Source organism: Sander lucioperca, chromosome 8 (genome assembly GCF_008315115.2).
Source record: "Sander lucioperca isolate FBNREF2018 chromosome 8, SLUC_FBN_1.2, whole genome shotgun sequence".
Taxonomy (NCBI): Eukaryota; Metazoa; Chordata; class Actinopteri; order Perciformes; family Percidae; genus Sander; species Sander lucioperca.
In genome coordinates this window covers 31,301,851-31,317,013 of record NC_050180.1, presented here as the reverse complement: position 1 = coordinate 31,317,013, position 15,163 = coordinate 31,301,851, and the positions used below count along the sequence as shown (strand labels likewise).

The 15,163-nt window shown below is 40.8% G+C and overlaps 1 protein-coding gene across 4 annotated transcripts in view; it reads right to left on the bottom strand.

The window, feature by feature from the left end:
• Positions 1-15,163, bottom strand: part of kalrna (kalirin RhoGEF kinase a) — a 225,550-nt gene that overhangs the window by 157,016 nt on the left and 53,371 nt on the right. For all 4 annotated transcript variants that reach the window (XM_036004305.1, XM_031307530.2, XM_031307602.2 and 1 more), the window contains exons 2-8: positions 14,288-14,362; positions 9,744-9,858; positions 6,040-6,232; positions 4,359-4,532; positions 3,099-3,182; positions 2,350-2,481; positions 650-772 (exon numbers count right to left, since the gene is read on the bottom strand). In XM_036004305.1, the coding sequence (XP_035860198.1) occupies positions 650-772; positions 2,350-2,481; positions 3,099-3,182; positions 4,359-4,532; positions 6,040-6,232; positions 9,744-9,858; positions 14,288-14,362 (896 nt within the window). The remainder of the gene's footprint in view (positions 1-649; positions 773-2,349; positions 2,482-3,098; positions 3,183-4,358; positions 4,533-6,039; positions 6,233-9,743; positions 9,859-14,287; positions 14,363-15,163) is intronic.

Here is a 15,163-nt window from a genome sequence, read left to right as displayed (position 1 = left end):
AATCCCTTAACTGGTGTAGGCGTAGCAATGCTGGGTGATTTTCCACTGGATTAGTTGCTAACTGTGTACCTCTGTTTCGACAGACAGGCTGTGAAAAGGTCAGAGAGTGAAAAATACTGTATGAAACTATCCACAAGGTTGGAAAACTGGACAGGTAAAGATGAACATAAAGAATTAAATTAAATATGAGGATATTATGTTATTTTGGTTGAGAAATTGTTAGCAAATATTATGCTCTCAACCTTTTTTAAACTCTTAACTTACGTTTAGGTTCCACTTTCTCAGGATGATAAGAAGAGTCAGTAAACAGAATGGCTGATCCAAGTTTATCACACTAGTTGCGTTTTCTCGATACCGCGCAGCCACTTGTGATAATTTCTGCTCATTTACTGATCAGGTTCCAGTATGACATACAGTGCTCAGCCCCTCCACGGATTTCCCCCCATTGGCCAGCATTGAAAAAGAGCCCGAGGTATTATGGGAGAAACATTAGTGTGCATAGTCAGTGGTCACATATCATGGAAGTAAACCCAGAAGCTTAGAAACTTTTTTGGCAGATGCGCCACTGAGCAACTCTCATAGGAATGAACGGGGCTCCGCCATTAAAGTTGCATCCTGGTCTTATAAAATATCCATGGGCATGACTCACCTTCTCGGCGTCCTGTTCGAACAGGCGGAGCTGGAAGCACTGATCCAGCTTCAGCTTCCTAACGTGCCACATCTGATGGAGATGCTGCCTCGTGGAGTGGAGCTTATCCAGCAGACTGGCCACCTGGCAAAAAGCAAGAATTAAGAATTGTTACATGGTCTTTTTTATGATGTCTTAGAGCGAAGTTCAACTGCTTTTTCCCTTTCCTTTGTTGTGTTATATATCTTTTTTGTGCATATTATAGGTTTACAAAGTGAAAAAGCCCAAAGTCCACCCCAAAGGGACTTACCATCTTCAACAGAAAACACTATTCACAAATGGCTCCAAACAGCTCTATTGTAGTCCAGCCTTTGCTTCCGTGACAAACGTGCGTCACTTCGTAACACATGTTATAATGCTCGTCTAGGCTAGCTGCTAGCGTGTCACACCCTCATACTCTGCTTCTGACTAGCTTGTAGTCCTTCCCTAGCTACTGCGCATGTGCAACTCCCAACAAAGATGGGAGAGAAGTGAGATGTCTCACTCTGAAGCTAAAACAGAGAGCTCAACACACAGGGTGAAAAGAGGAGCTGCAGCAATGTGCAGTACAACAAAAACATATTCTGATATAACCTCTAAATACAATCATGAACCTGAAAATGAGCATAATGTGAGCACTTTAAAAAAAAAGCACAGAAACATGACGCAGTTCTTGGTAAGTCTAATTGTCCCAAAATACAACATCTAGTCTATATTTTGCAGGAAATCCCAGTGTGTAATGCTTCATGCCAATTTCCTGCTCAAGTTGTAACACTTTTAATGTGTGCAGATGCATTTTTGCATCAGTTAACATCACCAGTTGGCAGCCATTGATGTAGTTTGATATGCACTCTAACCACTGCAAAATTCTGTTTTGCTAATCTAATTTAACAAAAAAAACAATGACAGATTTGTGTTGCTGGTTACTCAAGTCATGTCTATCGTTTGATACCCCCGACAGAGTTCTACTTATTTGCAGGCCTTTGAAATGAACCAGTGGGTCGTGTAAGAACAAGCAGGTTTTCCGTGACATACCTCTCAATTGTCAGTCCTTCACCTGTAGACATACATTTGGTAGACATTCATATGAATAATTAATATAAATGCATTTTTCTGTTTTTGCAATGTTTTATGCAAACAACCTGTGCAATGAAACTTGCTGAGCTCTTTCACAGCTTTTCCTGTGGAGTCCTTCGACTAATGAATTGGCATGCAGCAAAGACTTCTCAATAGCCTTAATGAGGGACGCTAATGAGCTGTGGGCCTTGACCATCATGCATTTGGGATAGTGGCATTTAGTGTTCACAATGATGAAATATGCAGAATGTCGGTTCTGTAGAAGCATCACTTAGTGAAATCCTCAAGATTCGTCTTCATAATTAGTAAAAGTGACTGTTCTATCCTGTATCGCCTTGGCTCTGGTTACATTGTGTTTGGTATTTACTGCCAGTTTTCCTAAAGGGTAAAAAGGGGGCAAAATCTCAGTTTTTCTTCACAATATTCTAGCAGTCAAATGACTGTATGAAAGTGTACGTGTGAATGCAAACAGCAAGTACCCCAGGGCTTGTTTGGAGGCTCTTTTCCCCTACTCTATCGTGGATAAAATATGAATTTTCAAGAGATGATATTGATTTAGAGTTGTAGAGTATAGCTGGCTATATTCCCAGATTGAGTAAATTTACCTTGGGCACTAAGCTCTGGAAATCAGCAGAGCCTGAGATGCAGTTCCTCCCTGAAAAACCATCACTAGATCGAATACACTGCAGCAACCTCTGGCCATCCCGATCCAACTCCTCCACTGGGGCCTTCAGCACCTACAGGAGAGTACAAAAATTACTTTAGTGCCTTAACATGATTCAAATATGTAATGATGAGAGAACTATGATGTTTATCCTATGTGTTTAACTACAGCTATAACAATTACACATGTTGCTGTACAAATAATTGTCCCAGAAATAATTGGGAGTAACAATATAATTGTCTCTTTCAGTCAAATAGAAAAATATTTTTTATATTTATTCATTACTTTTTCAAACAAATTAAGGTTTTGAATGATACATCTTTTGGTTATATCGCTTTGGTTATTCTCTGGCTTGAGGCAGCTACAGCCCAGGATGTTTGAAGTTGCTATGGAAACAAGTGACAGCTTGACCAACAGTCTGACCAATAATCACTTATATAATTACAATTTGGCATATTTAAACATCAACAGTCTTACAACTTAGGACCTTTGCTAATGTTAGCAATTATTTGTGGTTAAATAAAGAAACCATGATTATGTAAACAAAATTGGGATTAGACAATTATGTAATAATTGTTACAAGCCTATGTTTAACACAGAGGTCTGCTAGCTTCAGCCCAGCTAATGTAAATGCCATTCCTTTAGATGACTACAGTTTGTATCAGACTGTTCTGACAGTAGCTCGCTCACTTTTTTCTTCAGCTGTGTGTGCTCATCTATCAACCGACGAGATCCCTCCACATCTGCAGGAAACTCCTTTTTGGACTGAAGCTCCTGCAACACACAGTGCAACTTTTTCATATTGGGATGAATCCTTTGATCCTTTTAAACCTTCCATCCATCCATCCCTTCATTAACCATCCATCTATCCATCCCTTGATTGACCATCAACCATCCATCCCTTGATTGATCATCCATCCATCCATCCCTTGATTAACCATCAATCCATACATCCCTTGATTGACCATCCGTCCATCCATCCCTTGACTGACCATCCATCCATCCATCCATCCATCCATCCATCCCTTAATTGACTATCCATATATCCCTTGATTGACCATCCATCCATCTCTTGATTGACCATCCATCCATCCCTTGATTGACCATCCATCCATCCTTCTCTTGATTGACCATCCATCCATCCATCCCAGGATTGACCATCCATCCATCCTTCTCTTGATTGACCATCCATCCATCCATCCCAGGATTGACCATCCATCCATCCATCCATCTCTTGATTGACCATCCATCCATCCATCCATCCCTTGATTGACCATCCATCCATCCATCCATCTCTTGATTGACCATCCATCCATCCCTTGATTGACCATCCATCCATCCCTTGATTGACCATCCATCCATCTCTTGATTGACCATCCATCCATCCATCTCTTGATTGACCATCCATCCACCCATCCCTTGATCGGCCATCCATCCATCCATCCCTTGATTGACCATCCATCCATCCCAGGATTGACCATCCATCCATCCATCTCTTGATTGACCATCCATCCATCCATCTCTTGATTGACCATCCATCCATCCATCCCTTGATTGACCATCCATCCATCTCTTGATTGACCATCCATCCATCCATCTCTTGATTGACCATCCATCCATCCATCTCTTGATTGACCATCCATCCATCCATCCCTTGATTGACCATCCATCCATCCATCCATCCCTTGATTGACCATCCATCCATCCATCCATCTCTTGATTGACCATCCATCCATCCATCCATCCCTTGATTGACCAATCCATCCATCCATCCATCCATCCCTTGATTGACCATCCATCCATCCATCCATCCATCTCTTGATTGACCATCCATCCATCCATCCATCTCTTGATTGACCATCCATCCACCCATCCCTTGATTGGCCATCCATCCATCCATCCCTTGATTGACCATTCATTCATCTGTCCATTTATCTGTCCATCCCGCACCTGCAGGTCTTCCAGTCTGGACAGCAGGTGAACAGCGTTGGACATGAAGTCCTCCAGAGAGACTCTCAGCTCCATCCACTCCTCGTGGTTGTAGTCCAGAGAGCCTTCAAAGTCATCCGTCAGCTGGGAGGGATCCACTAGTTTGGCCAGACCTTCAACTGACACCATGCTGGTCTGTTACACACAAACAGAAATTCAGGAGAAATATCAAAATGCATGCTTTTTAGCAGAGATGGATCGTCCATGTTACGCCCATTTGTTTATAGTGACATCATGCAGGTCTGATGATGTCTCATCTTAAATTAAAAATTCTGGTTTTCATACCAAAATATGGTATCGTGTGTAGATAGTACATTCTCTCTTAATAACTCTTATCTGCTAAACTGAAGTCATGGACACATGGACAGAGGAGGAGGGGACTGTAGCCTCCTAAAATCAGGCATAAACATATTTTTAATTATCCTTTTTTACTGGTATATATAGTGGTAGTGCACTGTACTGTATTTGTGTTGGGAAAGAGGTTTTACTTTGTTTTACCTGCAAAAGAGAACATCTTAAGGCCCTGACACACCAACCCGATTATCGGCCGTCGGACAGTCTGGCGAGGTCAGTGACTAAGTCTGTTTGGTGTGTTCCGTGCCGCTGTCAGTCTGAGGAGCCATCGGCCTTCATTTTGGCGGATTTGACATGTTGAATTGGAAGGCGGGCAGTCAGACCCAATGACCAATCTGATTGGTGGAGTGCTAAACCGGAAATGACGAGCGGGATGAGCCTGACTATCGCCTCTCAAAATCTGACGAAAATCTTTTAAACTGACCTTTGTTGATCTGAAATGAAGACAGATTCAGCAACTGCATGGCATATTTCTCGCTTAAAATGTTTTCAGAAACACGTTTCGGTGAACTATCTTCGTAAAATATGAGATCATATTCCGAACAAGCCGCCATTATGCTCCGTTGTAAAATCCGGGAGCAGCCAGAACCACATTACGCGTTCGTCCAATCAGCTGCCGGTTTTCATTTTTTTTGGGCGACAATACAGATTAGCGCTGCCTGCTGTTATGGAGACGTATTACGTCTCACACACGCGCAGAACGTACGCTCAAGTCGGCCTCACTTCGGTGTGTTCTGAGGCACTTTTTTGACCAACTCGGGGAGGCAGTCAGTCCGACTGCTTTTTCTGCCGAAGGTCGGCCGTCGGGTTGGTGTGTCAGAACTTTTAACTTACTAGAACTAAACAATGTTAGTGAGCTGGTTAGTGGAACCATCTATCTTTAATCAAAGTAACATTATTTAGCCAGAAATAACATATCTCCTTGCTAGTTTTCTACAAGACAAGAACAAGATGAATACAATAGCGTGTATGAAATCCGAATATAAATTATTTTAAAGATTGTCAGGAATTTGTCTTTTAAAAAAAAAAAAGATGTAATGATACAGTAAAGTTACATGGGAGATGTTAACTGGTGGTAAACTTAACCAAACAAGTATGAAAAGTTATATATGATAGCTGCTAACATTGAACGTACTGTGATTTCTTTTATGTTCACTGCCTGCTTTAGCATACAATCCTTTCACAGTGACGATCTATGGTGAGCTCGAATGCTGTGCAAAAAATGCAATCTGAAATAAGACTAATGTACTGTATGTTGGGGAAAAAAAACACAAAGAAGCCCACTGACCTCAAAGGAGAACTTCGCACTGCCGAAGTTCGTCTTCTGTTTCTGCCAGAAGTTGTCCGGTTTGATGATGAGCGCTACACAGATCTCCGCTGGGAAAAACTCCTGCAGTGTCTTCAGCAGAGGCTTGATCAGCTCCCACTTAGAACCACGCATGTCAATGATGACGGTGAAACCACGTTTACATACATCCTCACTGATAAGAGAGACAGAATGGACAGATAGGGAGGAGAGGAGAAGAACTGGTAGAATAGCTTGAAGGTCCTAAACAGATAAATGAATTCATGTTGCGTAATCCTTGCTAGACTGTTACATCAGACTAACTACTAAAAGAAACCTTCAGTGAACCAGTCTCAGCAGTGGTCTGTACTGATCTATAAGGAAGCAGTAGAGGCCATGGGCTTGCAGTCAGCAACTTATTTCCTTTTATAGTATATCTTTTGACGAACAAAATTTAAACTATTTCTTGACAGAAGCACTGGTTTCCTTAAGTATCTAAAAAAACCAATCACTAAGTTTACATGCACATAATATTCCGGTTTTTGCCCTTATTCCAAAAAAGACGATATTCCGACTAAGCTGTTTACATGGCTAATGAAAGTGAATATTCCACTAATATTCCCGTTTAAATGTGGCCGTGCAAAATACAATTTTCAAAGTTTTCCAGCAGTGGAGGACTTGTTGGACTGTGCGAAAACCCAGCGTCCCTCTTTCATTCCCTTAACCAGCTTCTTGAAAAAGGTCAGCGTAGCGATGTGTGCGCATTTCCAAAAACCTGTTGATATCCAAGTCTTTGATAATGTTTAAAAGTAGCTGTGTTTCTTTTTGTTATCGGGTCTGCAGCCTTGCAAACTGTTGGCTGGTTGATTTGTGTACAGCAACAATAGCAACGCACAGAGCTGGCCATAAGCGGTAAACAGGCAAGAGGCCGTAAACTGCGGTAAAAACCTGTATACATGTCTAAAGAATGCCTCTAAAACCCGAATAATACCAGAATATCCCACATCTTAATCGGAAAATGCTATATTCGGAAAAAGGCCTTATTCGGAATATCCAACCTGTTTACTTGACCTGTATCAAATTCGGAATACTGTCGTATTCAGAACAATAGTGGAATATTGGTGTGCATGTAAATGTACTCATTGATACACATATTTTCAGATTTGTTTGGTGTCTTCACAGATCTGTGAAGACACCAGAATGCTTTCCAGATGGTGATTTGGCTGTGCTTGTTGCATGTTCATTTATGTATACATTGGTTTGTATAAAGTGTATGCAGCATATATAATTGTCTGCAAATACCCTGGCTGGTTGACACCAGACCCTTCTCAGTTGTAACTGAGAGTGGGTCTGGGCAAGCTTCATTCACAGCCCATTTCCAAAAGGGCGTCACCAACGGACGCTGCTCAACTGCCTCTGGGCGCATTGGATAGTCCTTCAACCAATTAGATCAACGATCCAGGTGACATAGCAGCGACAGCGGCATCAACGGGTTGCTGCGCTTCAGTTTAAATTCAGCTGCTGCTGATTGGAGAGTAAAAATATACCGAAATGACCTCATCTCCACACACAACCTCTATTAATACAAATTCAACAAAAGCACATCCCTTATAGTCTGCCTCAGGGAAGCACAAACTCCAATTGTCGCCATGGAAACAGCAGCTCGATTAGCAGGAGGAATCAGAGCGGGGCTGATAGGGATCAAATAGTAATACAGACTCTGGCTCGTTTGGTTCAATCGCACCGTGTCCCAGTCAGCCAGGTAAATGTTTTACATGCACATCAGCATCTGAATGCAGTTTCAAGCGCAGACTCGATTGAAAACTCTCCCTGTCATTGCATTTAAGGACACTCTGATAATTTAAGTCAGCTAATGAAAAGCCAAATCTTACATTTCTTACAAAGGTACATATTACTCACTGGTCTGTGTCTGATTATTGATCAGTTTTCTCTAGACCAGCACATTCCTTGTAACATCCTCAGACTGTGATGAGGGGCAGCAGGAATAAATGGACTTGAAGTGACAGACTCGCTGCTGTCGGCTGCAAACACTGCAGCTTTCATGCTGATGCAAATCAAACGCTGCTCTCAGCCTGCTGCTGTGATGGCGGAGAAAGCAACGCTTGATTTCCACAGTGTGGACCGCACTGAAGCACTCCACATGCACTCCACCCTGCACCTCTTCCTCCTACAAAGTCTGGTTCACTAAACCTTATTGTCCTGACTAATAAGGGTAATAAAAAGGTAACAAAGTTAACATTGACAATAGATAATAACTGTAAATATAATAACTACTAATAATAAACTTTACCTATATAGCACCTTTCAGACAGAGACTGTAGCTCCAAGTGCTTTACAAGTGCAGTGGTGGAATGTAACTAAGTACATTTACTCAAGTACTGTACTTAAGTGAAAATGTTGAGGTATTTGTACTTTACCTGAGTCTTTTCTTTTCATGCCACTTTCTACTTCTACTCCATTAGATCTCAGAGAGAAATATTGTACTTTTTATTCCACTACATTCACCTGACAGCTTTAGTTACTAGTTATTTTACAGAATAAGATTTTTGCACACAAAACACATGTAGTTTATAAAATATGTTTTATTATAAAATAACTACCCAACAATATAACGGCCTACAAGTCCAGTTGAAATGATTAGACTATTAAACATTTAGTTGATTGACAGAACTGTTTGGATCGTTTCCAGTTTCTATAATGTGTGGATTTTTCTGCATTGAGTACTTTTACTTTTAATACTGTAAGTACATTTTCCTGATAATGATACTTATTTACTTTTACTTAAGTAACATTTTCAATGCAGGACCTTTACTTGTAACAGAGTATGTTTACAGTGTGGTATTAGTACTTTTACTAAAGTAAAGGAGTTTTTTTATGATTATTTTTTGGGCTTTTCCATCTTTAATTGACAGGACAGCTAGGTGAGAAAGGGGAGAGAGAGGGGGAAGACATGCAGGAAATCGTCACAGGTCGGATTCGAACCCTGGACCTCTGCGTCGAGGCATAAACCTCTAAATATACAGTATGTGCGCCTGCTCTACCCACTGAGCCAACCCGGCCACGATCTGAATACTTCTTTCACTACTGGTAAAGAGACAACAAAATAAACAAGATCACATTGAGACAGTAAAATCAGTTACCAAATAATCAAATGACCAACAAATAACAAAGGCTGCAAAATGTATGCCAAGAACAATAGAATATGTTACAATCCAAACCATGTAAATTATGATAATGAAGTGAACAAGTGACAAATAGTTAAAAGCAGTGCTGAATGAATATGTTTATATGATTACATTTTAAAGATTATGTTGGGGCTTTTTTGGCATTTATTTGACAGAATAGCTGCAGACAGGATTTGGGGGGGACAACATGCAGAAAAGGGCTGAGGGTTGGACTCAAACCCCGGCCACTGCAGCAAGCACTGAGACTTAGTATATGGGGGCGCACGCTCAACAACAAGAGCTACCAGGGCACCCCAGTATAATTAAATGTAATCTAAAATAAAGAATACACATGCTACTAAGATAAGATAAGATAAGATAAGATAAGATAAGATAAGATACGATAGACTTCATTAATCCCACACTGGAGACATTCCCTTGTTACAGCAGCTCCAAAAAAGAATTGTGTACTTGTATGTGTTTGTGTTTGTTTGTGTTTGTGTTTGATGGGAATGTGTGTACCTGGGAACAGTAGACAGGTAGGTTACCAGTCTCCTCAGGTCTTCCTGTTTTATTCGGTCGTGGTTACTCCTGGCAGGAAATGTCAGGATCGGTCCGCCTCTTTTATCTCGCCCACCTGTGCATGGACACATACAAATGAGAAGCGGGATGCTTAATGTTGCCACAAATGCAGTGTTAAAAAGGTATTCCTATTTTGTATTAATACATAGCAGGCTAGTAGTAATAGTAGTTGTAGTAACAGCAGCATTAAATTAAAATGAAAAATACAACAGAGGTCGCAAAATCGACAAAGTAACCATTAAATAACTTGAATTACCCAGCAGACGCCAGTCTACACTACAACCACTCCGTCACTCCATTATCAGCAAGCGGACCGTATCAGTGTTAATCTGCACATTACTTTACACTAATAGCTTTAATATCTCTGTATCTGTAACATAACTCCCATCACAGCTACTCCCGCCAGTAAACACACTTTCCAAAGGCTCCGAGAGCCATCCGAAATACAAACTCCTGCTCTCCCTCTCTGTGATAAATTACGTGTGTAGAGATGTTTTGGTTAGATTAATGTAAGAAACACAAACCGCACTGTTTATGAAACTGCTACTCAGTCGAGGAAAATCCGTTTGTGTGTGTTACTGTGTGTGTGTGTGTGTGTGTGTGTGTGTGTGTGTGTGTGTGTGTGTGTGTGTGTGTGTGTGTGTGTGAGTGAGTGAGTGAGAGAGAGAGAGAGAGATGTGGGAGGGAGCATGCTGCTGTATTCTAAGTAGGAATCTTGATGACAGCTTGTTGTTGGCACTGTCTTTTACATGCTCTCTCTCTCTCTCTCTCTCTCTCTCTCTCTCTCTCTCTCTGTCTCTCTCTCTCGTTTTCTCTTTCTAATTCAGAGTAACTTTTTCACTGGTACATATACTGTACACGACAGGCAAGACAGAACCAGTACTACAACCAAAACAGTACGTAAGTCTTGTACTATGGTACTAGCACTTAGTTTATGAGAAGACTGTTCGATTCCAATACTGTAGTATGAGCCTGGAGTGCAACCTACCAAGGCATCTATATTTGCCAACATCTGCAAAACATTCTTGGTGTACAATTCACATTGAGCATCAAAGGTTCACATGGTTTGATTCATCAGAAACTTATTAAAGTGAATATCAATGTTTTCTTTCATTTAAACATTTTCACCAGGGCTGAAACTAACAATTATTTCCCTTATTTTCTCGATTACTCTTTTTTTGTATATAAAATAACAAAGATAACAAAACATTTCATTAATTATATTTACCAAAAGCTCAAGTTGATGTCTTCACTGTCACATCAGACAATGAAAAGCAGCAAACCTTTACAATAAAGAAGCTGGAACTCTTCTTAATTACATTTTACAAAATGTTTACTATTAAATGCCTTACAGTGCAACTTTGCTACCACATAGTATGGGTTTTCATGGGTTTACTCATTTCCTAGTGACAAGGCGAGACCAGACCCTGGACTTGAGCAGGGCCGGGTCCATTTTGCACTCAGTCTGGTCTATAGCAACGATGTTTCATTCCCAGGATTGTTCAGGTGGACACACCAATTCCGCCGGATGTCCCTTATTTCGGCCGGATGTCCATCACCTTCCACTTTCTTTGTGTTGTCATTTTAATCTCCGGTGGATTTCTGAGGACTATGGTTAACTACTCCTCAGATCTCTGCAGGGTAAATCCAGACAGCTAGCTAGACTATCTGTCCAATCTGAGTTTTCTGTTGCACAACTAAAACAACCTTTGAACGTACACACGTTCCACCAAAACTGGTTCCATTCCGTGGCTATTTTGCAGAGGCACCGTTGCTCCATCCGGCGCTTATCGCCACCCAGGACGATTGTGTTTGATTTAAAGAAATGCCAATAAACCAGAGCACATTTCCCAGAATGCTGTGTGCAGAGAGGTCTGGCAATGCAAGACTACACTCCAGTCTAATCTGGTCCGGGTTGGGTGCTGTGGTATTGCCATGGGCCTTGGGTCTGTGCCTTGCTACGTGTAATAATGGAGTTGATCCATGCTGACTTGTTATCAGCTTTGATCACATAATGATCAACGTGTGGCGCTGTTTGGATAAGACTGCATTTTGGATTTTGTCAAGTATTTCGTACCATTCTGACTGTCCGCATCCCTTACTAACCGCGTATCTTTTTTGAAAACACAGATTCAGGTAGGTTTTTCCCAAGTCTGTTTCAGATCTAGTCCAACATTTACTGGACTCATGAAGTCCTCGACCACAGAGCTGGGTATACAGAGTGAAGCAAGTTTATGTATATGTTCAAGTGCCTTCTTTTTTTATGATCTGTGCTTTGGGTTCTTCTCTATACACAGCCACTGTTAAAAGTACATTTTTAATATTTTAGAGGGGCAATGTTTTGGTTGCTCAACTTCTTCTTGTTTGTTCAGAATCAAAATGCATCACGCGGCTGAGTGTTTGTGAGTGTGATGGCCTGTGGAGCGAAACAGCTCATGTGTCTGCTTTCTCTGCTTGTTTTGGCACCCAGTGATCTGCAGCGGCTGCCGGAGGGGAGAAGTTCACATAAGTCATGTTCAGGGTGCGAAGGGCCTGTGATGATTTTCCCTGCCCGTTTCCTGTCTCAGGAGGTGTGCAAGTCTGGGTCCACACCAATGATCTTTTCTGCAGTCCTGAAGGTTTTAAAGGCTGACACAGTGCTATTGAGTACGATGAGTGGGATCACTGTGGGTGGCTCCTCCTGAAGTCCACTGACAAATTCACAGTTTTGAGTGTGTTCAGCTCCAAGTTGTTGTAATTTGGAACGAGCTTGAGGAAAACTTCAAAGTGTCGTATTCTTTCTCCATCTTCAAGAAAAGCCTCAAGGAAAAATTGCTTATAACATATGATTGATGATTATTCTTTAAATGCTATAGTTTGTGCTGGGGTAGTATTTGTCTATGTTAGTTTAAGTATGTCTGTATTTTGCTGTATTTTCCATTGTCTATTTTGTGTTTCTGGAAAATTGAGTTTTTGGATTGTATATTATCTATTGTTGTTTATTGTTATCGGGCCCCCTCTGAAAAGCTTTTAGTAGCTTATTTCACGCGGCTTATATATGATTATTGTACCTTATGAGATTGTGTTTAATGATATATTGATGACGTGTGAAATAAACTTGGTTATATAACTTCACACATAGGCGTAATTTACAGGGGGGGATGGGGGGGTTACTTCCCCTGCAATAATCAAAACTGACCAGTGCATCCCCCCCAAAAATATCTAATAATAATTTACACCAATAATTGATGCAGAAAAGGCACCAATTGTTGCAGAACAATTCACCAGAATGCAGGAAAAAAAAGAGTTTGACATGCTCAAAATTTCAATTTTGCTCAAAAGGACCTTGAGGAGTTTGACAGAGTGGGTAACAGATGTGCGGGGTATAGATGTATTCAAAAAACATCTCAAGGCTAAAAGTAGCTCCTAGCTGGCCAGGTTAGGAGAAACTCCTGAAGATAAGGGCTGTGTCAGTCCTAGGTTTTTGGTCTAAAAGTAATTCACAAGATTAGGCCTGTAACAATTATTACATAATTGTCAAATTGCAGCTTTTCTTTACATAATCGCGGTTTCTTTGTTTAACCGCAATGAATTGCTAACATTAGCTAAGGTCCTAAGGGGTATGACTGTTGATGGGAATTGTTGATTTTGTTTAGATATGCCAAATTGTTATTTTACAAGTGATTATTGGCTGTGACTGTCGATGCTAGCGGCGGCTGTCACTTGTTGCCATAGCAACTCCAAACATCCTGGGCTGTAGCTGACTCAAGCCAGAGAAAATTAAACATGCTCTTGCCTTTTTTTTTTGCCCATCATCACAACCCTCCACCTTTTTTGGGGTCACATAACATCTTTTGCACAACTCGGCGCGACGACTGTGACTAGAAAAAAGTCAGAGTGCAGCACTGATGAATATCTTAGCCTTTTTTATAATTATGAATTAAACCAAAATGTAATGTAATGTGTCGCTGTGTTAAATAAAGTAAGCTGGTGTCATGGTCATCGCTGGATTTTGAGGTTAAATTGGTGATATGTAGAACTACCCTATTAATATCTGAAGATTTGTTCGGAATCTGTTTGTTTTGTTTGCTTGAATGCTGGTATAATAATTACAGGTGCATATTTTATTTAGTTTCTATCCATCTATCTGGACATACTGAAGATAGATCTTGCCATTGAGCAATGTAGGGTTTGGTATCTAGGAGTTCTCTCAGTTCTGTCCTAAAAGTTGCTCTCAGCAGTTTTGTGAATAGCTCTTATTGAAGAAACTCTCAGTTAGGAACATTTAGCACAATTTACGAGGGCAGCGTTTGGAAAGATAAGATTCTTTATGAATACAGCCCCTGGAGTTCTGCCCCACTTTCTGATATATTTTGATATAGGTTTCTATGACCTCAGTGGCTTGGATGTGATCTCAAACAACTCTAGCATACAGTTTATGACCACAGAGTCCTTTCTTGGACTGCAGGTTTGGGGATTTAACTGCAACACTGACTGACACTCACCTGACACGAAGGCAACTTTCTCCTTTAACACAGGAAGAACATCTGACGCCTTGATGCCTTCAGTCCTCAACGACCCTGGAGAGAGACACACAGAGAGAGAGAGAGAGAGAGAGAGAGAGAGAGAGAGAGAGAGAGAGAGAGAGAGAGAGAGAGAGAGGAACAGTCAGTTGGTGGAGCTCTTAGTATTAATCCCATTATCAGATCAACATTCCTGTGTGAGAGAACACACTCACACACACAGATCTAGCTTCTATACAATTTTTTTTTGCATGTGTGTGCTTTTGCTCTTTTGTCTTTAACATACTGTAACATCATCGCTGGCCTTGTAAGAATTTCACACCTGTTTTATAAAAGTATAGTGGAAGTATTAGCAGTAGTAGCAGGTATGTAGTCACATAAGAAGACATGCAGTTCATTTTCATTCTTCCATCTTTTGCAATCTCTTCCCATCTTTATGATTTCATTCCCCTAGTCTCGTTCTCTACCCCCTCACCTCTCTCTGTCTCTCTCAGTAGAAAAAAGCCCAAATGTCTTGCCGTGTGTATGTGATACACTATCCTGCCTACGAAAACACACACAATAAAACAAACGCACGCACGCGCACACACACACAAATTCCAAGAACATTCCACAGTGAGAACGCTAAGTTGACAAACTGTATCTCAGGGTACAGAAAGAGAGAGAGAAAGGTCAATTCTATGTTTTAAAGCGCTGACATCAACAAACTGTTTTATATTCATGAAATATATTTTAAAAAACATGCAACATAAAAGAGGCTGAAGGAGCCATTTTAATATTCAAATCCTTCATTTTCAGTTTGGTAAAGTTTGGAAACATGTACAGTAGGAGAATTTGCTGATATGTATATATTTGTCT